The sequence below is a fragment of the Marmota marmota genome, unplaced genomic scaffold (genome assembly GCF_001458135.2).
Source record: "Marmota marmota marmota unplaced genomic scaffold, marMar, whole genome shotgun sequence".
NCBI lineage: Eukaryota > Metazoa > Chordata > Mammalia > Rodentia > Sciuridae > Marmota > Marmota marmota.
The window spans coordinates 5,769,157-5,796,987 of NW_025999968.1; the positions used below are offsets into that span (position 1 = coordinate 5,769,157).

General features: G+C 40.4%; 2 protein-coding genes across 5 annotated transcripts in view; one reads left to right on the top strand and one right to left on the bottom strand.

The window, feature by feature from the left end:
- Nucleotides 1-10,545, top strand: part of Ccdc191 (coiled-coil domain containing 191) — a 75,539-nt gene extending 64,994 nt beyond the window's left edge. Inside the window, 4 exon segments of the mRNA XM_015478265.2 lie at nt 1,279-1,431; nt 2,394-2,539; nt 9,453-9,581; nt 9,583-10,545. Of these exon segments, the coding sequence (XP_015333751.2) occupies nt 1,279-1,431; nt 2,394-2,539; nt 9,453-9,581; nt 9,583-9,808 (654 nt within the window). The 3' untranslated portion in view covers nt 9,809-10,545.
- Nucleotides 10,546-11,558: 1,013 nt separating this feature from the next.
- On the bottom strand, nt 11,559-27,825 carry Zdhhc23 (zinc finger DHHC-type palmitoyltransferase 23). Of its 4 annotated transcripts, XR_007347667.1 has the most exons (6): nt 27,617-27,825; nt 26,822-27,100; nt 21,588-22,298; nt 19,770-19,937; nt 16,963-18,884; nt 16,270-16,393 (listed from the first exon to the last, which is right to left on the bottom strand). XR_007347667.1 is itself a non-coding variant. In XM_015478497.2 (5 exons), the coding sequence occupies exons 2-5, from the start codon at nt 26,962-26,964 to the stop codon at nt 16,126-16,128; spliced, it is 1,290 nt and encodes a 429-aa protein (XP_015333983.1). In that variant the 5' UTR covers nt 26,965-27,100; nt 27,617-27,825; the 3' UTR covers nt 11,559-16,125. The 4 variants fall into 4 exon arrangements, 3 of the variants coding, with proteins under 3 accessions (XP_015333983.1, XP_048659241.1, XP_048659242.1); XM_015478497.2 differs by lacking the exon at nt 16,963-18,884 and having other exon boundaries at nt 11,559-16,393; XM_048803284.1 differs by lacking the exons at nt 16,963-18,884; nt 27,617-27,825 and adding an exon at nt 27,431-27,593 and having other exon boundaries at nt 11,559-16,393.
- Nucleotides 27,826-27,831: the final 6 nt, after the last annotated feature.

The following is a 27,831-nucleotide window of genomic DNA, read 5'->3' on the forward strand; positions in this document are numbered from 1 at the left end:
CACATGTCTGTGGGCTAGTTGTGTGTTGAGTTTAGGTCTCTCCCCATACCTCATTCTGGTTCCAGCATGCTTTCACCTGGCAGCTGTCAGATACACAAAAGACCAAGCCAAATTATGTAAACCTATATGAAACCTCTGCTGCCCACTAATATTTCACTGGACAATGCAAGTCATAGAGCCACAATCAAGGTCATTGAGGGGGGGAAAGCAATGAATTAGATTCACTACTTTATAGTCTTTGAAATGAATTTTAAAATGTCAGATCAATTTTTGTTAGTGTATATATATATAACATTTGTAATATGATTTCACAGTGCCAGGTGAAAGCATACTGGAACCAGCATGTGCAAGGCCTCTATCACAGAGACATATGAAATTGAATACCACTGAAATTTCTCTCATAAATTTATCCACTGCATGGAACAGAGTATTCAAGTGTGTGATCATGAAGTTCAAATAGATGAAACGTTGGCTTCCAGGCTTGTATATACCACAGAGTACCCCTGTGATGTTCATTTTGGCCAATAAATATGACTACCAAAAGGTTTGCTTGGATCAGTCATATTCACAGGGATGAATGACTAAGAAAAGACTTAGAAAATATTTCATTGCCTGGAGAGAACTAAGAGAGAGGGTTTTTTTCTTATGTCTCTTGAAAGAATAAAACAATACAGAAAACAACAATACTTTATAAAATCTATAAACGGCAAGTTGTATTTTTTTTGATAGAATGATACTCTTTGCCTTTTGAGTTGCTAAGACGTTAATGCTCATCATGTTATTTTTCTACAAATGGTTTGTGAATTATTGATAATATCTAAATTTTAATGCTTGTGACAGTTTATTACAACTAATTGACAGTATTGGCATTTTCTCAATTAAACAGTGGTTAAGTACATAATAAAGAGAGGTTTGTTATGGAGTTGCTGTCCTTGTTTCAGGAGAGCAAACCAAGAATGTTTCCATCCACCCACTCCAAAACTCAATGGAAGTGAAGTGACAGCTTTGGAGATTGTTTATGCCATTTCTATAACAGCCAGTCAGGGAGTGGTCTTCAGGGAGTCAGCATTGGGCCATGCATGATGATGTGTATCTATATCTTCCAAATAACAGGGCAGTCAAAACTTCTGGGACATAGACTGTCTATACCTTAAGGTTATTCTTCCCTAAGAACTGCTTAAATGCAGTATACAGTATCATATACTACAAGCTGAAGTTTTCTTAAATGATTTAAAATTTAAGGAATAATTTCCTTTTCTCACTTAAAAATATATCTAGGTGGCAGAAGAACATCACTCTTTGGCTCTACAAAGGAAATGCCTGCTGACCTGGTTCCAGTGTAGTCAGGACAGTCTGAATAGGAAGATGGCCCAGGCAGATCAATTTTATTCCCACATATTGCTTAGGAGAGTCTTTCAGGGCTGGCTACAGGTAAGGACACTTTTCTTTCCGTCCTAGGAACTGAACCCAAGGCCTTGCACATGCAACATAAGCACTCTATCAATGAGCTACATCCTCAGATCTTTTTGAGATAAGGCTTCATCAGGTTTCCCAGGCTGGCCTTGAAGTTGTGATCCTCCTGCCTCTCCCTCCTGAGTAGCTAGAATTATAGGCATGCACCATCAGGCCTGGTGGGAAGGACACTTTAAATATATCTCACTGCTTAGTCCTGTATAAGAAAATTAAACGGGCTGTGGAACACCTGTGGTCATTACATTTTTTTCAAGAAGACTATATAGTAGTGAATCTAATTCATTGCTTTGAAATGAATTTTAAAATGTCAGATCAATTTTTGTTAGTATATAACATTCTAAGTACATGTAATATGATATCAACACATTTTTATACTTCTTATTTTTTTCTCTCACAGTTCCCAGATGATTTTATTAGAAACCTACCCCTCAATCTTACACCTGTTCCTACTCATCTGTTTCTGTTATTTTTATAATACATTATAGAGGATATTATCTTGACTTCCATATTCTTCTTTTTTCTTTATCCCTCTAGCATCCTTTGTTCCTTTGTTTTGTATATTTCTGTTCTCTGTTTCTCTCTCTCTCTCTCTCTCTCTCTCTCTCTCTCTCTCTCATATTATTTGCTCTAATTCTTTTTTTTTTTCTTTTTTCTTTTTTGGTACCGCGGATTGAACTCAGGGGCACTCGACCACTGGGCCACATACTCAGCCCTTTTTTGTACTTTATTTAGAGACAGAGTCTCATTGAGTTGCTTAGTGCCTCACCATTGCTGAGGCTGGTTTTGAACTCATGATCCTCCTGCCTCAGCCTCCTGAGCCATTGGGATTACAGGCATGCGCCTCTGCGTCCAGGTATTTGCACTAATTCTTTGTCTATTGATATTATTTGTCTCACTTCTGTTCCTGTCCTTATCCCCAGTACATGACTGATCTGGAGGAACAAGTGAGAAAACTTTGTGTACATTTCCTTCAGAAGAGGATTTTCAGAGCCTGGTTTACAGTGGTCAAAGAGGTGAAGATTGATGCTCAGAACAAGCACGAGATCTCAGTGGAACATAGTGACAGGTGAGGTTTTGATCTTTAAAGAAATTCACTGACTTCACAAATGTTCTTCTACTGGAATATGTCTTGAAATAGGAGGTGGAGGCAAGGAGAGCTAAGCCCTCAGACACCAGGCAGGGTTGGGAGTCCCAGCATATCCACTGACTATATGGGTAAGAGGGAAACACTGACCACCCTGGGATTCTAGGGGAACCCATCTTTAAAATGAGAAAGAGGCCTGCCCTCTTCACCTCACCGAGACTAGCAAGGAGATCAAATATGCGGATTACACACAACACACCTAAGTAAATATACCGTCTGCTTCATTAGTTTTTTAACATTATTAGTTGTGAAATATAACACAAATACAGAAAAGTACCTAAATAATACAGTCTAATGAATTGATTAGAAGTAGACATCCAGGGCTGGGGGTGGAGCTCAGTAATAGAGCAATTGCCTAGCATGTGTGAGGCACTGGGTTTGATCCTCAGCACCACATAAAAGTAAATAAATAAAATAAAGGTATTGTGTCCATCTACAACTAAAAACATTTTTTTAAAAAGTAGACATCCATTTCACCATGACTGAGGTCAAGATATAGAACATCACAGTCCGCTAAGCTCCTTCCCAATCATAAGTCCCTCCCAAAGATAAACTATTCTCCTGACTTTTACAGTGAACCCTTCCTAACTTTCCTTTATACTTTTCCCTCCTAAGTATGCAGCCTTTAATGCTATTATGCTATTGTTTTGTTTTTGTTTTTGGCCTGGTTTAGAACTTTTTATACCTGGAATCATACTGTATATCATATTAATATTTAAAATAATAATTTAATCCAGTATTTTTAGAAAATAAGGTAGTCTATATAAATACATTTTTTTCTTTGATTTCTAATTTTAAGCATTTTGTACAAAAAATGTTCTGAATATTATGCACTTCCCTTTGAGAGTAAACAGTCTATCCTTTTTGGTGATTTGGTATCATTCCTTATGAACATCAGTGAATGTGGTGGGTGCTTTCAGGATGCCTCTGGGTTTTGAGATGTGAAGACTGTTTTGATGTGTAGAAATATCTCTTTTGTCACTGCCCTCAGATTTATTTTGGTTGCTTTCATTTGTTTGTAGGAGTATGTGTATGTGTGTTGTGTGTGTGTGTGTGTTTGTGTGTGTGTGTACATGCGCGCTCTTGTGCATGCATATCTCTGTTCTTTTTATTAGTTTTCATAATTTAGTACACTAGAATACCGACTCCTAGCAAAAACCGTTCATCCATGTTTAATTTACAGGTACTGGAAATCAGTGGTCTGGCAACAGATAAGCAAGTTGATTATGATTTTGTATAAATTAAAATAAATATGCAATAAGTGAGAGTATTCAGAGGTTTGCCTTTGAATAAAATGCTTCAGATTTAGAATCTGAAAGGTAGGACTCAATATCTCTGTGACTTTGGACAAATAACCTTTCAAAACCTCCCTGATTCCCCTTTCTAAAATGAGGATAACAAAAGAACCTATTTTATAGGGTTGTTGTGAAAAGTAAGCAAGGTATCATTGTAATGCACTGGTTTGTCCAAAAGAATAGCTAATATTTATTAGTTAGTGTCACTGTGAATGTATTTTTATTAAAATGCTTTTTGCCTTTCTTTGTTTTCTTTCTGTTTCTCAGCCATTGAATAGAGGCTGAGATTCATTGTAGCTTCATAACAAACCATCTTATCACAGTGTCACCCAGGGGTGGGGAGCAGATTTCATGATTTGCATTTTCAGGCAAGGAAACAGGCTATAGGCGGGTAGATGAATTATTCAAGGCAGACAGATAATGCATGGCAGCTCCCTGGATCAGTCTTCCTCCCCATTTTCATAATTCACTGTCATTGGTAAACTATAACAAATGATATAGTTAAGATATCTTAAGTATATCTTAACTATATCATATAGTTAATGATATAGTAAAGATATATATGGTATAGTTAAGATAGTTTGTAAGATAGTGTTTCTCTTCAGGGTTTGAAGTTATGAAATCAATGTAGGAATCTATGCAATCAACAAGAAATAAAATTTCAGCAGTGTCTCTTTTTTTTTTAAATAAATCTTTTTTATTTTTTTAGAGAGAGAGAGAGGGAGAAAGAATTTCAATATTTATTTTTCAGTTTCTGGCGTACACAACATCTTTGTATGTGGTGCTGAGGATCGAACCCGGGCCGCACACATGCCAGGCGAGCGCGCTACCGCTTGAGCCACATCCCCAGCCCCTCAGCAGTGTCTCATTGATATGAAAGTATTGTTGTGACTTCATCTCTTCCCATTTTACTCCTTGTTTACTGTGTTCCTGACCCACTTGCCTCTATTCTTTGGACAAACAAAGCTCACTTCTGCTTCAGAGAATTCATAGGACCTGGACTTTCCCATCATTCAGATATCTGCTCAAATATCACCTTTCTGACCAACCTACTTTCATCATTGTCTAGCTGTTTACTTGCCCTATTTCTTTCCATGCAGGGGGCAGAGCATTTCAGTAGGGTAGAACAGTAGGAACTAAAATGTGATAGTCAGAAAATGGTTGTGTAGACAGGAGAGATAAGATGTGAATAGCAGGTAAAAGTGGGAGACGGGTTCAAGGACTGGGAGAGGGCCTATTATTATTTGGATATGAGGTGTTCCTAAAAGCTCCTACGTTAATGCAGGAGGTAAAATGATTAGATTGGGAGAGCTGTAACCTTAATCAATGGATTAATCTATTGATGAATTAATAATTCAAATGGATGAACTGGATGGTAACTCTACACAGGTGGGCTTGACTAGAGGAAATGGTTACTGTAATCATGCCTTAGAGATTATGTGTTTTGTCCCTGGCTCCTCATGTTTTCTCTGTGCTTCCTGGCTGTCATGAGATGAACAGGTTTCCTCTAAGAGGCCATTCCAACATGAGGTTTTGCTTCACCTTAGGTCCAGAGTAATGGAGCAGGCTGACCATTGAGTGAACTTCTGAAACTATGAACCAAAATAAATTTTTCCTCCTCTAAGTTGTTCTTTTCAGGAATTTTGGTCAGAGTGACAAAAAACTGACTGAATTGGTACTGAGAAGTGCAGAAAGTGCTGTGACTAACCTGACCATGTGGTTCAAAAGCCTTTGGAACTGGTTTGCAGAAGGAGTTTGGAACATTTTGATAATTCAGGCTGGAGAAGCCTTAGAATGTTGTAAACTTAGTGAACAATTTTGGCAAGATCTCAGCAAACCAGAATTCTCACAGGAGTGCCGATAGTAAAGGATTATATTCATGAGGTTTCATAGAATTGAAGACTCTCTTGGGAATTAGATTAGAGAGCATTCATGTTAGATTCTGGCAAAGAACTTTTCTACAGATTCCCCACATCCTGAGACTTTATGTAAGGCTGAATTTAAAGGTAATGGACTGATTAATCTGGTGGAGGAAATTTTTAAGGCAGCACAGCATTCAGGCAGTGTTATGACTAATGCTGGCAACTTTTTTAGTTAGGTTTACTGTGATAATTGGGAACAAAAAGCAGAAAAGATTTTTTAAAATTTGCAATCAGCCAGAAAAGTGTATGTAAAATTGGGGACAAGGAAGGTGTGGTCATTGAAAGTATTACTGCCACTAAGGAGAAGCCAAGTACTTTGCACAAAGACAATAGGAAAGATACCTTGAGGATATCTCTTGAATCAGCAAGACCACACCCATGGCAGGCTCAAGAGTGTAGAAGTGAAAATGCCTTTGAAAAGAAATCATGGAGGCACCCAGCTCACCTAGCAGAACCCACAAAGTTATTTCCTCAGAATTTGTTTCATTTTGTTCAGCCACCCAGGTACAAAGAGGCTATCTAAAGCCATCATCCAAGGAGGCCCAGATACTGCCTGAGCTTGCAGCAGACTTTGGTATCATTCTACATGGCACTGGTTCTGGAGGACTACAGGATGCTGAAGTTAAAGGGTTATGGAGGTTTCTGCTGAGATTTCAAAGGAAGGCTTAGGAGGCCAGGCAAAGTATAGCAGGGTTGGAATCCCTATCAGCTGCCCTTGAGAGTGCTATGCATGAAGCTGTGAAGGTGAAGCTGAAGCTGTAGTGGAGACCCCAGGAATTAAGAGATGAAAATGATAGGGACTGGGAGCTGAGAAAAGCTGCTGGCCTCAGAGAGAGCCATCCCAAGAGAAAGACCATGTAGGATGCAACCAGCAAGGTCATAGAGGTGGGGCTGCCCAAGCCCTTTGGAGATCACATCTCACCACTGTGAGTCCTCAGTGCTGGATGTGGAGCTACAGGACCTATTTTCCCAGCTAGATCTTACTTTGGTCTCATCCCTTCTTCCTATGCCTCTATTCCTCCCTTTTATAATGAAAATGTTTACTCTGTGTGTTTTTGTCAGCTTTTTCACTGCTGTGACAAAAAGACCTGACTAGAACAATTTTAGATGAAGAAAAGTTTATCTGGCACTCATATTTTCAGAGATCTCAGTCCACACACAGCCATCTCCAATGCTCTGGATCCAAGGTGAGGCAAAACATCAGAGCAGAAGGACATGAAGAAAGCAGCTCAGGACATAACAATCAGGAAGCAGAGAGAGATATTGCCTATCACCAAGGACAAAATATATACCCCAAAGTCACACCCTTAGTGTCCTATCTCCTCCAGTCATACCCTGCTATCTATTCAAGTGGATTAATGCACTGATTAGGTTAAGACTCTCATAACAGTCCGTTTCACCTCTAAACTTCTTGCATTGTCTCACACAGGCGCTTTTGTGGCATATCTCATATCTAAACCATAACACTGTGCCATATATATTGGATATACATAATCTGCTTTTGATTGTTACAAGGGCTTACAACCAACAGTTAGCCTTAAGTCTCAGATGAGACTTTGGACTTGGACTTTTGGGCCATGCTTGAACTGTTAAGATTATAAGGACTCTTGGAAATGAACTAATGTATTTTACATTATGAGATGGCCATGAGCTTTTGGGGACAAGACAGAATGTTGTGGTTTGGACACAAGATGCCCCTGAAAAACTCCTGTGTTAATGTAAAAGGTGAAATGATATAGTGGAAGCTATAACCTAATCATTGGATTAACTCACTTGATGGATTAATAATTTAAATGAACTAAATGGGTGTAACTCCAGGCAGGTGGAACATTGCTAGAGAAAATGGGTCACTGGGGGTGTGTCTTGGGGATTATATATATCCCTCCCCACCCCCGCTTTTTTTGTGCTCTCTGCTTCCTGGTTGTTAAGATTTGAGTTACTTTCATCTACCATGATCTTCTGCCATGACCTTCTGCTTCACCTGAGGCCAGAGCAATGGAGTCAGATGACCATGGACTGAGACCTGTGAAATTGTGAACCAAAATAAACTCTTCCTCCTCTAAGTTGTTCTTGTCAGGTATCTTTGTCTCAAAGTGATAAAAAGTTGACTAACACAGGGCCCTAGAGATGAGTATAGGAAGCTGTAAATGATGGACTGGATGGATAAAAAGTTCAAAGCTCCATGTGCACACTCCCCCTCTTCCCCCCTCTTTCTCTCATACTTCTACCAATAAAAATCAACCTTATCCAAAACATCAGACAACCAACAGCCGTAAAAGTAATGAGAATTGAGACTCATTCCAGGCTTCATTAGGTGGTTAAGAGGCTAGAACAAATCCTTCCTCCAGTTGTGAAAATATAAACTACTCTGACCTCTGTTTCAACATAACTGCTCTTGTAATTCCTCACACATGCTCAGCTATTCTTGCCTCTTTGCCTTTATTCAAGATGCACCCTCTTCTGGGAAAGCCTTTCCTTTGCCCTGACTAAAGCTGTTCAGAGATCATGTCTTTCAAAAGCCTCAGACACTCCTCATCCCCAGACTGGGCAGCCCCTGTCCTTCTCACCACTGAGGTCCCTTCCCACTATACTGAAACTCATGGTTCACTTTAACTGCCTCCTTGGGTAGGTTTCCTGGCTCTCCTGTACATGGCTGGTGTTCAGATGGAGCAGGCACTGAGAAACCCTCCAAGGACATTGCATGCTTTCCTGTGATCATAGAGATAAAGCTTCAGTGGCCCTCCTTAACCATGCTTCCACAATTAATGTTAGGTTTTTTTCTCAACTGGAGTCAGACTTTTCTTTTTTTCCTGTTTTTGTTTTTATTCTTGTTGGAGGTGACGTTATCAGAAGGCATTTATTTTTGTTTATTTTTGCAGTACTGGGAATTAGCTCAGGGGAACTACATCCCCAGCCTCCTTTCAGATTTTGAGACAGGGTTTTGCTAATTGCCCAGGTTAGCTTTCAACTTTGTAATCCTCTTGCCTTATCCTCCCCTGAGTCTCTGGGATTATAGGTGTGCACCACTGTACCCAGAAACCAGCAGGCTTTTAAAATATAACTAAGCACTGAAGTCCCGGTGCCCATAGTAGTGGCACATTCTGCATGTAGTTTTCCAAAATCTTTGCCCTGAGTGCTGTTGCTGTCAGTGCCCTTGCTGGAATGACTTGATCCTGGCTTGGGCACAAAATAACAGGTAGTGATCAGATTACCTGAGAAACATGTCTTATAGGCAGCCTGCATTATCAGAGGCCAACTGGGTCCTCTGCTCAAATGTCATCTCCTTAGAAAGGCTTTCCCTGCAATCTTACCAAAATAAACAATCTCCCTCTCCACTGTCATCCCCTTTTACTGAATCCCAGTTGTGATTTCCACACATTTTATGTTAACCTTTTATTCACATAATTATTTTTTTAATAGGTGGACACAGTATCTTTAATTTTTTAATGTGGTGCTGAGGATCGAACCCAGTACCTCGGGCATGCTAGACCAGCACTCTACCTCTGAGCCACAACCCCAGCCCCCACATAACTATTTTAATAGTGTTTAAATGTACATCAGTTGGAAAGTCAACTTTTCCTTAATATTTTACCCTTCCTCCCAACTTTATTTTTAAAGGAGGATTCTCAACCAAGCATTTCAGACATGGAAGACATCTGTAAGATTTATGAAAGACGAAAGGGGGAAAGAAGAAAGGCGAGAGCAGCTCCGCAGGAAGGTGGCTGAAATTCTCCCAGACTTCCAGATGTTGGCACCATCATGACTATTACTTATCCCTTCAGTCAGATACTCATCCCTTGAGTAAGAGAAGTCTTTTGTGTACCCATAAATACAGATGCAGTGGCCAGTTGGTCCAGAATGTGTGTATATGTTGTCTCCACCCACCCACGTACATTCCTGGACCTGGTCTGTTTCTGAGATACTTTGTTTTTGAACTTGTAATCCTCTTGCTAGTCATTTACTATAGCATTTAGCACGGTGGGATCATATGAAGTTGGAGTCTAGGACACTACTATTCAAGTGTATCCTATACATTTTTAGCATAGTAAACTTTAAAAAGGACAAGTCTTTGCCTGCTGAGCTTGTGAAGGAAAATATGTGTCCTTATGTCTTAATTTGAGCTGTTGATAGAAACCTTCTACTTTAAATATAGTAAGTACTCAGAAAAGGAAGCATGGATGGTCAGAGTTTGAGGACAAGTGTCCTACAACACCCATCCCTTTTTGGCCACCCCTTATGGCAAACCATGTAACACAGCTGCTTTGGAGGGTAGCAGCTTATCCTGATTTTTAGAGAAACTGGGTCAATGAATATAATATACCTTGATAAGCATAAATTCCAAAAGTTAATAACTCTGTCAAAGACAGTCCAGCAATCCATTAAAATATCTATTCATGCTCCCAATTGCAACTTCATATAAGCCACTGGATTTGTCTTCTAGTCCTCAGCTCAGTTTGATCTAGATGTTGAATTACTTATCTCTAAGGTACTTGAAGGTACACTGATAAAATGGTCTCGTCTTATGAACTGTCTTAGAGAATTACCTGGTAGGAAAAAATTTTCATCACCAATACATGTTTATTGTAGCAATTCAAATAATCTACTAATACACATGGTAAAACAAGTAAGATCCTTGTCGCCCTGAGGGATCTGTTATTTGGTGTGTTAGAAATGTGAATTGGTAAAATAAAGTCTTATGGTTTTTCAAGTGTAAGTGCCTGTCTCCATCTTGTACTTCCTGGAAGGGATGTCCCTCTCCACCACCTGCAACGTGCCATGCATCCTTTTCTCATGGAAGATGTATGATGATTAACCAAGATATGATAAAACACCCCTAAATGAACTTTTACTGCTTCTACAATAATCTGCCCCCACACGTTGTCTCCTTTAATTATAGTTGTTTTTAAAACTAAAGAAAATAGTCTTTAATGTGATTATAGTTGTTTTTAAAACTAAAAAAAAAAAAAATAATCTTTTCTAAGATGATTCTAAGAAAATGGAACTAAAAGTAATTCATTTCTTTCCATCCAAACCACTGTATACATTTAACAATATAACAGTTACAGAATATTGGATGATATTAGCACCCAAAAGCAAATATCAGTATTAATTCAATGCCAAGACTGTAGATAAGGAAGGGTGAATTCCTCAAATAAAAACGTCAGGGACCTAAATAGATCCCATTCAAGTTTTCCTTTTTTGGGATTGGGGCACCAGGGATTGAACCCTGAGCCCTTTTCATTTCATTTTGAGAAAGGATCTCACTAAGTTGCTTACACTGGGCTTGAACTTGTCATCCTCTTGCTTTAGCCTCCTGAGTAGCTGGGACTACAGCTGTGTACCACCACATCCAGCTTATTTTCTTTCTTAAGCTTTATTTTTGCTCACCTCAAGCTTGGCAATCCATAATATTCTGATTATGGATATGAATATTATAATCATATAATATTCTGATTAGACCACCTGGACTTTTTAAACTACCTGTAAAACCCTTAAAAGAGAGAGTTCAGAACTATCAGAAAACTATGACTTGAAATGTGACTGCTAACACAACACCTGAAACAAGCAGTTTCCTGATATACAAAACTGGGAAAATAACCAAGAAAATGATGGTTTGGGGTCAGGAACAGGTCCATAGGATGAGAAATCAAGGTAGCCAAAGCAGCAGCAGCTACAATGCAGGATTTTCTTAAAGCAAATGAATTCAGGAGACACACCAAACTATTTTCCTTAAAGAAAGCACTTTATTTTCCATTTAAACAACTTGGTCACAGGACATCATTTTACACAAATGGCAGTAATTTGTAAAATCTCGATTTAAAAGGCCTTGCATCTGATTCTGAGGTGATAAGAGGATAAGAATACAGGTATAAAAACAGTGCAATATGTAATCCATGGCCTCCAGGTTGACTTCAGAAATCCCTTTAATGTTATTGGGTCAGTTCCATTAAATATTGAATTTTTAATATTAAATAAATACTCCTGGGTTTCCTTTAGTCCAACATCAGGCCCAGAAATGTAATAAAATGAAAAGGCCCCAAACATCTCAAACCATCAAATCACCTAGACAGAAGGATCACAAGTTGAGTTTACAAGCTCTGTAACATGGCATCTTGTCTATGGATCCAGCTGAAGAAACACAGAACTTCAGTTGCATCAACAATTAAAATAGACTAGCTGAGGTTTTAAAGCTTTGCCTTATAAATATGAATTTCTAGAGGTGAAAGGTGCTATTTGAAGACTAAAGCACTAGTAAGTCACAGGCCCCACTTGGAGATGGCCACAGCCTCTAAGAAATGTGTTTCCATTGACCATTTAGTCTGTGGCCCATGGCTGGTACTCCAGTGAGACACTCAGTGCCAGCCGGAGTGGGGATAACTATACTAGCAACTATACGCTTAGCTGACCCTTCAAACAGTTTATATTAATCACAGCAAACATCCACAAGAACACACTGAGTTTTATTCGGTATTAAGTTCAGCATGGCTTTGATTCTCCCCTGCATCGCCTTTGCAGTGCTGGATATAAAATGGCACATTTGTCAAACTGCTGAGAACACTGGATCCCAAACAGGTGCCTCAAGCAAAAGTCTCTTATCATCCATTGCTTGTTTGAGAAAATTCTTTAAAATGCAGGGTACCAAAATATGGCTAAAATGAAGTAATTCATATAAACCTATTTACCTAGTTGATAGAGATCCTTAAACCTCACAGAATATTAATTTTTAAATATCTTGGTTAAAACTGTGCTTTTAGTGTCATATTTTTGCTTCTATTAATTGAGCTTCATAATAAAAAGCTAATGTCCTAACTAAGGAAATAAGTCTGTTAAGCAGATGATCAGTATTACACAGAAACTTACTGGCATTGTGTTTTCTGGCAGTGAGAGATTCTAGTATAGAAAATTTTCTCTTTTTAAAAATATTAGAAGTACCAAGGACTATTGCATAAGAGAAAGCCTGTAGCAATCTTACTTCTAGGCAGATGGAACAGTGGAAGACAATAATCACTTCACTCACCAAAGGAAAACAGTACTCGGAGAACAAAGATTTATAACATCCTAAAGACAAACACAAATGTAGCTGAGGGTGAAATAAGCAGTATGCTATCCTGAAAACACACTTAAGGCTTTACTTTAGCAGCATCAGGGTAACCTACCAAAGAGGCATTGTTAATGGTCTGCTCATTTCAGAAGCACCCAGCTAGAACCACAGGAGTATTTTGTGGGTATCCTAAGAAACACTGAACATCAAAGAATTTTCTCCTTTTGTCCAATCCTGACCCTTAACTATCTGTCCCTTGAGTCTTTCAAATGGACTCATTCCTCTTCCCCAAGAAAGTACACAGTGGTATGATAATTCTGTAAGTGGCCAGAATATAACAGGCAATTTATTAAGCTTCACATCCAGAATGTTTCTTAACAGAGTCTGGGGATGTGAGACAACCAGAAAGGGAGGGACATGAGGGTGATGGGAAGGAGTTTGCTCTTATGGCCAAGGGACTGCTGGGATATAGATTTGCAGGGCAATTCTTCACGACCACAACTACCAGATATTTCTCTGGGATGACTCAAACATAGAGATCTTGTCTTTTCAAACACTCCACAATAAATTCTCTTGCCCTCCAGAGAGAACCAAGGCCTATAATGAAATCCCTTAGATGGTTCCAGATTATAAAATGGCTCAAAAGTCTAGACCAAGGATGTTGCAGAGGCTACAGAAACACTGTGCACATGTAGACCCTTATTTGCTGCTCCTTTTGGTTTAAACACTTCAGAAAGCTTTTACTCCACAAAAACAATGAGCTTCCTTCAGGTTTGAGCTTTTTCAGTAAACTGACAATCATGAGTTCTTAAGGAATTTAAACCAAGTATCTTAATTCCAATAAGCCAGAATAATATCTAAGCAGTTCCCATCCAAGTAAAGGACACTGAGTTGCCTCATCCAGGTAATCAATGTCAGGAGTGAGATGTTACAGAGATGGTGATCATTCCTAAATCTCCTCGATGACTTTGGTCTTTTTGTACTACTGTTGTCATATTTTTTGTTTGTTTTTTGGTACTGGGGAATTGAACCCAGGGGCGCTTAACCACTGAACCACATCCCTAGCACTTTTTTGTATTTTATTTAGAGACAGGGTCTCACCGAGTTGCTTAGCACCTTGCTTTTTTCTGAGGCTGGCTTTGAACTTGCAATCCTCTTGCCTCAGCCTCGTAAGCCACTGGGATTACAGGCATGTGCCAACTGCACCCAGCTCACATCACATTTGGATTGCTATTTACTATTTGGCAAGTTATTAAAAGTGACTATACTGATGTATCTATGAATTTTTATTATCAATCATTAGATAATCAGAGTTAGCTATTTAGCTGGGGCTCAAGACACATGAAAACTACCAATTTCTGCCTCCATAACGCTGTCCTTGACATTATTACCAACTCTCGTATCTAAAACCTACACAGAAAGAAATTAGTTATATCAGAGCCAACTTCAATTCTAAAAGAATATTTGACTCTGGGCCAGAGAGAGGGCATCACTGTAGAAACCACAGTGTCTGCTGGCATTCCCAGGCTGGGTCTTTGGCTCGTCCCAATGGAACACAGAGCCTATCATTTGTTAAACAATCCACCTCTGGGGAGAGTAATGACATGCCTGAATAAAAATGTAATGACAATATCTTAAGAAGAATGTCAACTAATGACAAGACTAGGGATGGTGCTACCCAGAATTGTAGGAAGTAGTATTTCCTCTCAACACGTACAAATCTATTGCTAAAGCAGCATGCACTGACTGATGGAAAAAGCTAGCAGTATTTCCCCTATATTAAGCAACAAGCCAAGGCAAATTTAAGGACTCAAGAATTATCTTTGGGATTGCAGAACAGTACATGTATAAAATCAAACATTTCAAGAGAGTATTTTCCCTATATGAAATGCACTCTTAATTCTATGGCAGAATGATCCATTCTATATAAATATTCCATCTAATACATTTCAAGTTTTGAGATATGATTAAAGAAACAACTTATTACTTTGGAGAAAATAAGGGAAGAATGCATTAATGAAAGTAAGCCACATATACCCTGTTTTTCTCTCCTAGTGAGATACTTTATGTAGGGAAGAGTGAATGGAAAGTAATGTGTAAGTTAAGTGGGAAGATGTCAATCAACTCCTCAAAGACAGTTTATGCCAGAATAATGCGACTGCCACAAGACTGGTTTTTACAATTTGGTGTTATAAAGTTACAGCACTTGAAACATGTATGTAGAGAATAAAAAAAAAAAAACAAGCCCTTGATATTAATTAAGTCTCCCTACCAAGAAAAAGACTCCCTAATATAACAGTGCTGTTCTTCTTCCAGCCACTATCTTGTGTGCTAGCACCTTACCAGGTGAAACACAGAAAGAGGAAAAAACCCTTCAATACCTTTTGGAGTTTGTTACAGTAAGTACAACACGTAAAAAAATAAAAATAACTCATTTCCTATACTCACGACCACTACACATTACACTGATAATAATTATCTTCATCATTGTTATCAACTGTCCTTTTAAGATCAGATGACCAGAATCAGTCCATCTCATCATCTCTTGCCCCGTGTGAGTAGTTAATGTCTAATACTTAAGGAGAAATTCCCATAACTGTACAACATGTTATATGCTGAAAACTGATAACCCTAATAATATTGGCTTTAGTATTCTGAACCACAACATTTTTCTTCAGTCTTGGGATTTTCCTAATAACATTTCACATATTCAGGTGCTTAAATTGTTTCATAGTGCTTTCCACATCCCTCATCCTCATGTGACCCCTGTGTGACCCTCCTGTGATCTTCTGTGAAGTAGCCAGGGCAGGCATCAGTACCCCATGCTACAGATGAACCTGAGACTTGGGAAAGTGACTCGACTAAGGGTCACATGGCTATTAAAAAATTGAAAGAGGGACTAGAAGCTCTCCTAATCCCAAACTCCTCCTCCCATGCTAATGGATGGGAATTGCTTCTATCAATTTGTGCATTAGCAATCCACATCCTTTTCAACCTCTGGTGATTCAGTCAATTAATAAGGTGACTGGAAAGGAATGGCTCTACTTTTAATGCTTCAATATAAAAATCTCTTATGTTTGAAGTCAGAAAAATTAATTTCTCTCCAGTCCAGTATCCAAACCTGAGCATGGCCCTATAATGCCTGTAAGGAACTGGGGATAAAAATGAACATCCTGCATGGACACTGAAGTGTAAAATGGAAAGGAGCTGGAGGGAGGAGCCACTCCTCAGAGCCGCACAGAAGGCACTTCAGACGATGTCCTCGGCAGGGTGGTGGAATGCACGTGTGCCCAGGGTGGAGAACTGTTGCCAGTTCCGCAGGAAGCCCCTATTGTACTGGCCTGTGTCCACGATGAGCCCACAGAGGAGCCGGCGCCCCGTCTTCTGTCGAATGGCCTGCTGGACTTCCCGCTCAGTCACATTGTAGCTGATATTTATCAGCTGGATCAGGAAGATGTAGGCCATACCCGCTGTGATGATCACAGAGTACCACACACAGGTGAAGGACAGAGCCGAGCTGCGAAGGGAGAAAAGGGCTACAGCCATTTTTGTCACAGAGTCCTTACCATTCTCACATTTTATACATTTTCTACGTATTACTAAGGACTTTGCCATTTTTTCCAATCCTCCAAACTTAAAAATACCTTACTACCCTCAGAATACCAATAGCTGGTTTAATTTACAAGAACCAACATGTTCCACTGTATTTTATAATCATCAGTGCCTCTGTTTCTAGTATGTTATACTAGAATAGCAAGGGCAGTTTTTTACATTTTGTATCTTCCACACAACCAGCACAGCCCTGACACAATGACATTCAACATCTGTTTGATGAATGAATGTGTAATTCCTAAAATGTACCTAACACAGGAGAAAATGAAGATGCCATAAGTTTGCCAAAAATGTCCTCTAGGAAGTTGCAATGGGAACCTAGGAACCGTGCTTAAGTTATTAATCTCCATTCTTTTTCTAGTCCAATGCAGACAAACATAAAGTAGAAAGCAAGTTTCAATACTTAGTAGCCTCAATTATAAGATCTGCAGAAGCACTACAACATTTCCAACTCAGCTTCCTAAAACAAATTACCTTACAAGGCAGCAAAGCTCCTTTTACGCTCATCAATGAAGCTGCGAGGAGGAGATGCCTAATCACCATGCCATTTGATTATATCCATTCAAACATGAGCAAATGGAGAGTTATTTGGAGATAAATTCACTCAGAATCTTCTTTTGTAAAGCTGAAAAGGGCCTCAGAAATGATTAAATCCAAGAACCTCACCATCAAAATGAGGTGACATGAGGGGCTGGGGTTGTGGCTCAATGACAGCACACCTGTCTGGCATGTGTGAGACACTGGATTCGATCCTCAGCACCACATAAAAATATTGTGTCTACCTACAACTAAAAAAGTATTTTAAAAAAAAAAGATGATGTGACATGAATCACCTGCAGAGTGGAGTGAAAACCAACAGTGGGGCTGTGTTCCTTAGTTCATTTCAATCACCCCACAGAGCACAGACAGGTAGGATGAGCAGAGTTTAGATTTATCTGGAGAGATAGGAATTGCTGTCTATAATCCCAAGACACCCAGGCCTGCTGTATCTAGAATTAGAGTCAGAGTACTTGTATCTATCATGGAAAGAATCACAGATCTTGTAGCTTGTATGTAGAGAGCCTGAGAACTAAGATTCTACAATGGCAGGTCTCCTAGGTCTGCTGGGATAAATGTTGAATGCCAGGAAAATAGAGGGACTAGAAGGAATGTCAGGACTCCCATGTTGCAGGGTGTTTCATGTATTTCCATAGAACTGGGATTCTATGATGACAAGATATGCTAGGCTGCTGAACTTTATGTGCAGCGGATGGATATGGATATCTATGGTAGAAGGATATTCAGAACTGCCAGGGTTTGCATGTAGATGCAGGGGCTGGAATTCTATAGTGCAAAGATTGTCAGGGATGCTTCTTTCTTTTCTTTCTTTATGGAAAGCAAGGAACTGGATTTTTCTGTTAGCAAAACTTGCAGAGCTGCTGAATTTTTAAGGAAATTTCAGAGAACTCTGAATTTCTGACGGCAGGATATGCAGTGCTGCTAGACTCTATGTTCAAGCAAGGCACTAATGGTTCCATGTTGGCAGGACTCACAGGCTGATGGACTCTATGTGGAGATGCAGGGAAATGGGCTTCAATGATGGCAGGGCCTGGAATGCTGCCAGTAGTACATGGAAGTCCCAGGGAACTAAGGTTCTAAGATGGCAGGATTCACAGTGTTCCTGGACTCTACATGAAGACTAAGGAAAATTAACTTTATGATTGGAGCTCTTCCTGTGCTCTACACAAAGATCCAAATAACTAGGATTCTATTAATGGCACAATTCCCAGGATGCTGGGCACTATGTTTACAGTCACAGCATAGAGGTTTTCTTGATATCAGAATGTATAGGAATGTTGTTTCTTTGTGGAGAACCATTTCACTGGTTCTATGATGTGGATTCTCATGGTTGATGGACTCATATTGGAGATCAGGGACTGGAGATTTGTGATGGGTGTTTCCACATCACTGAAGGGCTCTACATGGAGATCCTTGAAACTTGCGTTCTATTAATGCAAAATTCCCAGGACAGATTTGCTCTCCTTGGATATACATGGAATAGGATTTCAATGGGTGGCAGGATGTGCAGGGCTGCTGCTCTCTATGTGGAAGGGTAGAATCATAACTGGTGTTTTGATGTACATTTCTGATGGGCTCTACATTAGGCACCACATAATGGACATTTGATGATGATGGTGTTTCCTGGGATGCAGGGTTCTACAGAGAGAGTCATGGAACCGGAGTCTGTTATCACAGGAATTGGAGTTCTTTTGGATTGTACATGGAGAGAGAAAATTGGGGTTCCATGATGTCATGGCAACAGGCTCTGCTGCAGAAGGACATTCATCACCCACAGTGTCAGCCAAGAATTCCAAAACTATATAACAGTCTCCAGTCATCTAGGAAATAATTGTGCCCTGAGGAAGAGAACCAATCTATTTTAATAACACCCAAAAATGTCCCAATCTAGAGTAACAGTGGGGAAATCTGTCCATAGACTGAAAAAAAAAAAAAAAAGAATTCGCACAGGATACTATGTGGAGAAAGCAGGGATGGTTCTGAAGAAAGGCGAATGAAAAGAAAGAGGAAAGTACCACAACCTTTGCGGAACACCCATGTTGGAGGACAATGATGGAGGAAAGGAAAAAGAATGCTGCAGGGAAGCGCATGGTGTTGAGGGGTGGGGGTGACAAAGCCAACTCTGAAGAGTCCCAGTTTTTGCCACTGCATTGAAAACTTTACAGGGTATAAACAGGCCCCCACCTAATAATGCCTAAGGAAATTTTGACCTAGATACCACAGTAATCATGAGTGATTAAAAAAAAAGAACAGGAAAAACCATGAGAAGTAAGAAAGAAAAGAAAGGTTATAAAGATCATAAGCACTTTTCAAAAGAATCAGAAGCAGTAAATTAAGGTTGGACTAAAGAGCACCTGAAAGTAGCAATAAAGTGAAAAATGATTCCTGGTATTGCTAGTTATATTTATTGTTTCAGTTTCACTATTGTTACCTTGGGTGTGCAAGTGGTCATTTGACTCTGAAAGTTCCTGATTAAGCCTGGGCCTGTCTGTATAGTACTAGCTCCTCAGTTTTTAAGTATTAACAATCCTTTTGACATCACCCTAGAAAAATGCATATAACCACAACAGAATTTTATTGGCAATTTCAGGGATACCCAGGATCCCTATAACCTGTCCTTCATTTTGAACAAATCCTAACTTAACAGCAAATAACAGCTCCTGTTAATGACAACATCTATTACTTCCTGGCTGGGTGTATCAACTTTGGGATACATATCTCACCTGTAATTTGCATAAACTCCAGGACAATAGAAAAGGGCAGTGAAGACACTTCTATCTCTACAAATGCTGTCCAAGGTCAGCATTATCCCGTACACCGAAGTGAGCAAGAAGATCAAAAGGGCAAGTATAAATGCTTGATGATTTGATTCTCCAACACAGCTGTTTATCCTAGAAACAGCATGGGGATGAAAAGCAAACATATTTTAAAGGTTCTTTATATAACTTAAATAATAACAAAGCTTTTAAAATAAGAATAATGTAATTCAGTTATTAAAATGTTCTCTTTTTCAACTTTAAAAAATTAAAACTTGTCAAACTGAGCAATACCTATATTCTATGTTCTTTACCAAGTAGAATCATTATCATTTAATTTTTTAAAAAAGCAAAAAGCAGACCTAGCTAAGGAATCATTTAAAATATATACACATATGTTGATATTATTTTATGTTAGAAATTGAACCCAGCGCCTTGCACATGCTAGGCAAGGGCTCTGCCATAGAGCTACATTCCTAACTCCTCTTCCTTGGTATTAATAAGCAAAGTCTATTAGCAAGTGACAAAGAGAGTCAACAGTACCATCACCATGCTAAATAAAGAAAGGAAGCTATACGGTAGAGTTATGAAATCTTTAAAAATGCTAAGTCAGAAGTGTTCAGTACAGGAGATTATTAAAAGGATCAAAGAGGTTAGAAACATAGTGTGGGGTAACCTAATAACATACAGGCTACTTGTCAGGTAAAAATAGTTCGGTGTCATGGCCATTTGTAGGGCAGGATGGACAAGCAGTCTCTCCTGCCTACTACACACCAAGATGCTCAGATAGGCCAAGTAGATTTCACTTGGGAGAGGCTGTTAGGCCCTTGGCAAACTAGCATATATATACACACACAGGAATAAGTGATGAAGTCAAAGAAGTAGAATATCTAAAAATGGAAATACCTGTTTACCCCTAAAGACAAAGTCCCAGAAAAGAGCTGCCCCTGTATTGGGGTTGTACACTTGAGTTCCACTCCGATGCCCTCCTGGCCTTTCCAGCACCCTCACCTTCTCCTGCATCCCCTGCTAAGAAGAGGTAAGCTATATGGCCAAAAAACACAATTCAATTATCACAACTACCTTAAGAGCAATGAAGCTACAAACATGCTACTTAACAGCAGTCCTGTACCTGAATACTCAATTCTCCCTTCAGTGTAGAGTAACTCCGTAAAGCTGCAGACGTTGTCTTTAAATGTTGCACTGTGTATCTAATGAACTTTACATAAGTTCCTCAGCCACTGGCCAGCTGGAAGGTATAAAAGAAGCCCATCCTTCTGCAAATAAGTAGTTATCTGATAGCGCTTCAACTCCATAATGTTGAGTGGAAATTACTGTTAGCATCAAAAATCATTAAGGGTGTATGGCAAGAGAACAAAAGAGTTACCTAAAAATAGGAGAACACGTTCCCGAGCCCTCTGTTCAAAAAGAATAGCAGAGAAAAATACACATATGCTGATAAATTCTGTTTTTAAAAAAATCATTCAACTCTATTAGAAAGGAGAAAATAAATGAGTAGTTCAAAGGAAAATTGCAAAATGAAAAAGAAAGAAAAAGGAAAACCACACCCAAAGCATTTTTCTCCTTCAGGAAATAACTGAAGAAACTAAATCTGTGAAATTCAAAAAACTGATGACTAAGTGGGAACATCCCTAAGGCCTGCAAATATCTACAAGGTGTAAAGCTGGGAAAGAGAGGAATTTTAGGCTAGCACAAAGATCAAATATGACTAGGGAGCTGTACATGAATTCACACTTTCCAGGCCTCCCAATTTTTCCAACATACCAGACACAATGATGATCCATTCTCCTTACACAGATGCCACAAATACGGCAATGCCAGGCCCGGGCTGGTCGCACCAGCTGGCACTTGGCACACCAGTCCTCCTTCACCTTGGTGGGGCTGCTGGCCAACATCCTGAAGGAGCCCTTAAGATCATCCTTCAGCGTGCGGTTGTTGAGACTCCCCGACGTGTCGGCTCCGGGGAACCCTTTGGTCTTCTCCTGCCCTTTTTTGCTCAGACATTCGTTTTGGCTGCTGCTTAGGGATTTGTCATTGCTTGCTGGATTGCTGAGGTAGCCTGGATTCTTCTTGGCTCTATACAAGGCTAAGAGTATCAGAAACAACCCGCAGGTAAGAACAGCCAGCCGAGTGGGCCCCACATGCCCTCTGGGAACCACTTCCTGCAGGAACACATAGTACATGTAGCCCAATGAGAACAGTCCAAGGCTCAGGAAAAACAGAGTCTGTTCTTTCCTTCTGTGAGTGAGGTAGTAGTACCACAGTGCCAACACAGGAAGGGAGGTCAAAACCACCACCCCCAGGAGGAAATGCCAGGAAGCCACGTGAAGGAAGACAGGCAGAAGGACAAGTGGAGGAATGATGCTAATGTTAATTTTTTTGGCTCCCCTAAGCCACGGAATTCGGAGGCGATCAGAAATTGTATCCATGATTCTTTCACAAGTCTCTGGCTGCACTGATTTACACGTAAGCCATCTATTCAGAAAGAGCACAAAGAGAAGGCACTTCATATAGGTCTGCTGAATTCAAAACTACTGAACACTGAATGCCAAATAGCAGGATAATGATAGAGACTAAAGGCCAAGCATTTTATTTCCTTACTACTAAGCATGAGCTTTTCAGACTTTAAAAAACAGGAACAAGAAGATAATATTTAGAAATTTAACAGTCAAGATTATCTCTTAAACAAATACATAGGTATTTAATAAGTATATACACATACTCAATACAAGAAATATATAGATATGGGTGTGTATATGGTTAAAACAATCTCAAAAAATCACAGCCTGTACAAACAAAATGAGAATTCTACAAAATACTATATAAGGGACAAAGCAACAATAATCATCTAATGAATTCTTATGATCAAACATTATAAAAAGAGTTCTGAAGAAGTTGGAGTCATGAGAGGGGTCTTAGTAGAAAAAAAATGGATCTGTACTTGACCCTGATAGCCAGCTAGCATTTATGTGGGTGGAGAGGAAGGGAGAAAGGAAGAGGAATGAGTATAGCACAAGACCTGTCCTGGACAGCACATCACTTCAGCAGGGACAGGGCTCTGCACAAAGAAGAATGGAGATCAAACCAGTATGAGTTAAATGCCTGACCCTAATAAACAGAATGGTGTCTGTTGACACTTTTGCACACTTAGGCTATGCTATGGTCTGAATGTCTATGTTCCCCCATATTCACGTGCTAAAACCTAATCCTCAACACATTGGTATTAAGAGATAGGACTGCCAGAAACAGTGGCATGCACACCTATAGTTCCAGCTAATCTTTGGGAGGCTGAGACAGAAGGATCCTGGAGCCCAATAGTTCAAGGCCAACTGGGCAACTTAGTAAGACCCTATCTTAAAAAAAGGGGGTCAGAGTGGGTATGGTAGTGCACACCTATAATTCCAGCAGCTTGGGAGGCTGTGGCAGGAGAATCTCAAGCTCAAAGCCAGCCTCAGCAACTGAGTGAGGGCCTAAACAACTTAGCGAGTCCCTGTCTCAAAATAAAAAATGGGTTGGGGATGTCGCTTAGTGGTTGAACATCCCTTGGTTCAATCCCTGGTACCAAAAAGCGGAGTGGGGGGGGGGGAGTTTAGGAAGTGATCAGGTCATACATGAGAGCAAATGGGATTAATACTTTATAAAAGAAGCCAAGAGAGCTCATTTGCCTTCCTTCCATGTGAGGATGCAGCAAGAAGGCACCATCTATGAAGTAGACAGCAGCCCTCACCAATCACAGTATGTGCTCGTACCCAGGCCTTCCCATGTCTTCAGAACTGTTAGCAATAAATTTCTGTCATTTATAACTTCCCCAATCTAAGGTATTTTGTTATAGCCCAAAGAGACTAAGATAGAAATCAGTACTAAGAAGTGGGGTGGTGCTATAACAAATACCTAAAAATATGGAAGCAGTTTCAGAACTGGACACAGGCTAGAGTTTTGAAGTGCATCCTTTAAAAAAAAAAAAAAACCTACATTACTGTGTAAGGGCAATTCTGGTGACAGCTCAAAGAAGAGAACGGTAGAGAAAAAGCCTCAATCTTAGAAATTATCTAAGAGATCATGAGCAGAATATTTAGAATATGAATGGTAAAGGCCTTTCTGATGAAGTCTAAGTGGAAATGAGAAACTAGAAGGTGAGACTTGACACAAAGTGACAAAGAACTTGGCTTAATTATGTTCATGTCATAGTGTTTTGTAGAAGTTATAAGTCAAGAGGGATGGAACTGGATATTTGATGGAAGAAATCTCTGAATAGTGTTCAAGGTGCTGCATGGCTTCTCTTGAATGCTTATAATAAAATGTGAGGAGACTTTAGGAGATAGAATTTATAATCAAAATGGAAACAGAACTTAGATTTGAAAGTTCTCAGCCTGTCTATATTGTAACAAATGAGAAAGTATGTTTGGGGGCAAACACCAAGGGTGTGGGTGAGGAGATCAGTATATAGACCAGTCATGCCATTCACTAAGGCAATGGAAGAATGACCCTGAAAGCTCCACTTCCAATACAAGTCTAGAATGCCAGGGCCTTGACGACAGAACAGTTGCATAGGAAAGACCCAGTGTACCTGTGAGAATTCAGGGCTTGCTGCCCAGTGCCACCTTAAGTCTCTTATCCCTAAATTCTGGTGTAGCATTTCACAGCAGGCCCAGGTGTGACGCCAATGGACCCAAGTGCAGTATAGGCTACAGTGTCCACCACTCCAAGGGTTTCTAGGGGTAAATCTTGGTGGCAGTCATAAGTACCAATTCTTAGACATAACAGCCTCAAGGCCAAGGCAAAGAACTGACACAGGGACATAGCCACCACAGAGAGCCCCTACTAGGGCAAAGCCTACAGAGTCATGGGAGTAGGGCCATTTTCCCATACCTAATAGGGCTGCCTGGGGCCCCCAGACTGGTAGAGCCACGAGTATGCAACTCTAGCCAGGGAAAGAGAGCTGTAAGCACATGACTCCAACTCATTGGAGCTTCAGTGTGGGCCACACCCAGCAAGTTATAGAGGGAGGAGTGCTCAGAGCTGTAGGGGCCCATTCTCCATCTCAGTATGTCTGGAAGGTAGAACTTCAAGCCCAAGTTTATTCTCAAGCCTGAATGTTGTTTTCCCTGTGGGGTTAGGAGCTTTCATTCCTTTCTCCTTCTTACTTTTGAACTAGAAATGTCTGTTCTATTCATGTCCCACCACTGTATTTCAGAAGCACACAATTTATTTATTTCACAGGTTCATAGCTAGGAGATAATTTGCCTTAGGATGAACTGTACTTGAATCTTACTCATATCTGATTTAGATGATATTTAAATTATATTTGAACTTAAGACTTTTGTGTTGATGCTGGAAAAATAAAGAATTTTGAGGTTTGGGGAATGGAATGAATGTGTTTTGCATGTGAGGACATGAATTTGAAGGGTCAGTGGTGGAATGCTGAACACTGGTATCCCACCAAAGTTATACATTGGAACCTAATCCTCAAGGCAACTGTATTAAGAGATGGGGTCTTTAGGAGGCGACTATGTTACAAAGGCAGAACTCTCATGTGATTAATGAGTGCCCTTAGAAAAGAAGCCCAACAAAGATCACTCACCCCTTCTGCCATGTGGGGATGCAGGTGCTATCTATGAGGAATAGGACTCTCACTAGATACTGATTCTACCAGTACTCTGATCTCAGATTTCTCAGTCTCCAGAATGGTGAACAATAAATTTGTCATTTATAAACTCCCAGTCTAAGGTATTTGTTATAGAAGCATGAATGAATTAAGGCTAATATGGAAAGATAGAAAATAGGAAAGAACTTTGATTTTAGACAATTTTATTCAGTAGGACTAGAACTTTGAAGTGAGTGGGAGTAACTACATGGGAATCATACAGAGGAGCAGGGACAGTGGAAACACCGGAACTCTATCTCCAGAGGAGAAAGGTATAAAGAGAGCAGAGGAGAGAGTTCAGGGGACAGCCTCAGTCTTAAGGAATAGGAAGGAGAAAAAACAAAGTTAATGGAAAGGCTGTGGTCTAAGTGACAGTGGTTAAATGGAAAAAGCATAATTTTACCATTTATTAGTGCAAAGTGTTCCATTTTCTCAGTATGGATTTTAGACTAAATCTAAAGAATTATAAAGAAGCAATGGAGTCTTTATGAGACAACGTTAGTACAAGACTGCAGTGGTCCCCAGAGGATGCTTTTCATGGCTAGATTAATGCACCAAGGTCTAAGTTAACAATCTGCAGGTGAAATGACTTTTTAAATCAGAAATAATTAAATCAAATGTCCAATATCCCTACTCTTCTCACATTCTTGTTTTCCATTCAGAAAGTAGGTAAAAAACAGTTTATTCCTGTTTGACATACATTTTTTTCAGTGATGTTAAAAATTATCTTCTTGGACAGTAATTCCTATCATTGAGAGTGGTGGAAATAAAGGCACAATATGATGTGATCAATCAAGATGGCGTCACTGCTCACCCTGAAAACAGTCGATCCAGAGGAGGTTCATGCCTTTTGGCTGGAGCTCCTCCTCAGAAACAAGGTGCAAAACCAGCAACAACACAAAAATGATCTTTCAAACCTCAAGGTGCTTTGAAACCAGGTAAGAATGTAGTCAGTCTCTAATGAAAGGCCACTGAGAATATAGGAACTTTCTGGAACTACTGTGTTTATTTTAAACTTACAGATTCTGCTAGCTTGCAGTTTTGGGGTTTTTTTTTAATATACATAACAACTTGCTTGGTATACCTTATCTGCCTGTTCTCTCCATCATCATCATCATCTCTCTTTAAATGAAAATTAATAATGTTCTAGTAAATTGAGCTGGACCAGTGTACACTACTGCATACAATCTTTATAAAATCCCCACACTTGACATAGAAAACAATTCTCAATTTTTGATCCTTGAAAATGGAATCAAGAGCAAAATCCAGCGTTCTGGATGGCAAAGCTAAAAGTACACATGGTAGTTCTTAAAAGGACCAGTAAAGTCAGCATCAAGAAAAGCTCTGTTCTTACCTATCACACCCTTCATCGATATCTTGACAATCACACAAACAAGCAGCCACGTGGTTCTTTTCCCCATTTCTATCTATGTATTCGCAGCAGCACAGGGGCTCCAATTCAGGCTCTTCGGTTTTCTTTTTTTTCACTGGCTTCATACTGACTGCCCTTCTGTGCTGTGATTTGCACCTGTCACCATGAGATGTAAGCAGCCCTCAAAAGGTAAAGGTGGAAAGACTCCAATTCATATCTTGTAAATACATCCACACCTCTCTCTCTGATGAACACCAACGCCTGAATAATCAAAAATGAAAAGAAAGTGGGGGAGGGGTCCCAATTTCATCAAGCTTTTGTGGCTTCATATGGTCAGACAGGGGGCTCCTAGGATCTTAGGGCTCCAAGCTGCTTCACCACCCCTTCCCATCTGGGGCAGGCGCCTTCTGGGCACAAGACGTTCCCATGGCGACAGCCGACCACGCGGCCCGGGACATCCCCGGCGCGGGTGGTAGAGTTCACCTGCGGAGCTGGCCGGGAAGGGCCGAGCGGTCCCCGCCCCAAGGCTGAGTGCTGTGAAAACTCACCCCCGGGGGTGCGGGGAACAGCGAAGCGTACGCTTGCTCGTACCAGCTAATGCGCCCCAATGCTGGAGCCGCCAACCGCCTGGGGGAACGCTACAAGGTTCCCCTGCAGCCCCGAGGTCGCCGTCCAGCCTCCCGCGGAGCGCGTCTCCACCTCCACTGTCAAATTGGAGGACGTGGGCGGGCCTCTAGCGCCGCCCCGCTCGGAGAATGACCTTGGAAGGGAAGTTACCTGCTCTCCCGACGGAGGTGCGGCTGCAGAAAAAGAGGCGGAGACCGAATGGGAAAGGCTCTGCTCCACCACAGGCGCGGAAGCGTCTCTGAATTTCGACTCTGTGGGGCTCCTGGCGTGACGGCTAGAGTCGGGGACCCCGGCTCCGCTCGGCCGTGCCCACGCCGCAGCTGCCCACCTGTGAGCACAGCCTGCCAGGGGCCCGGGCGGCGCCT

Bases quoted from the DNA above. Each gene is read 5' to 3' on its own strand.
- Zdhhc23 (XM_015478497.2), bottom strand. From the start codon at position 26,964: ATGAAGCCAGTGAAAAAAAAGAAAACCGAAGAGCCTGAATTGGAGCCC. The intron at 22,299-26,821 runs GTAAGAACAGAG...CTTTCTGAATAG, and splicing joins ATCGATGAAGGGTGTGATAG to ATGGCTTACGTGTAAATCAG. The intron at 19,938-21,587 runs GTATGTTGGAAA...TGCTGTTTCTAG, and splicing joins ATGGATCATCATTGTGTCTG to GATAAACAGCTGTGTTGGAG.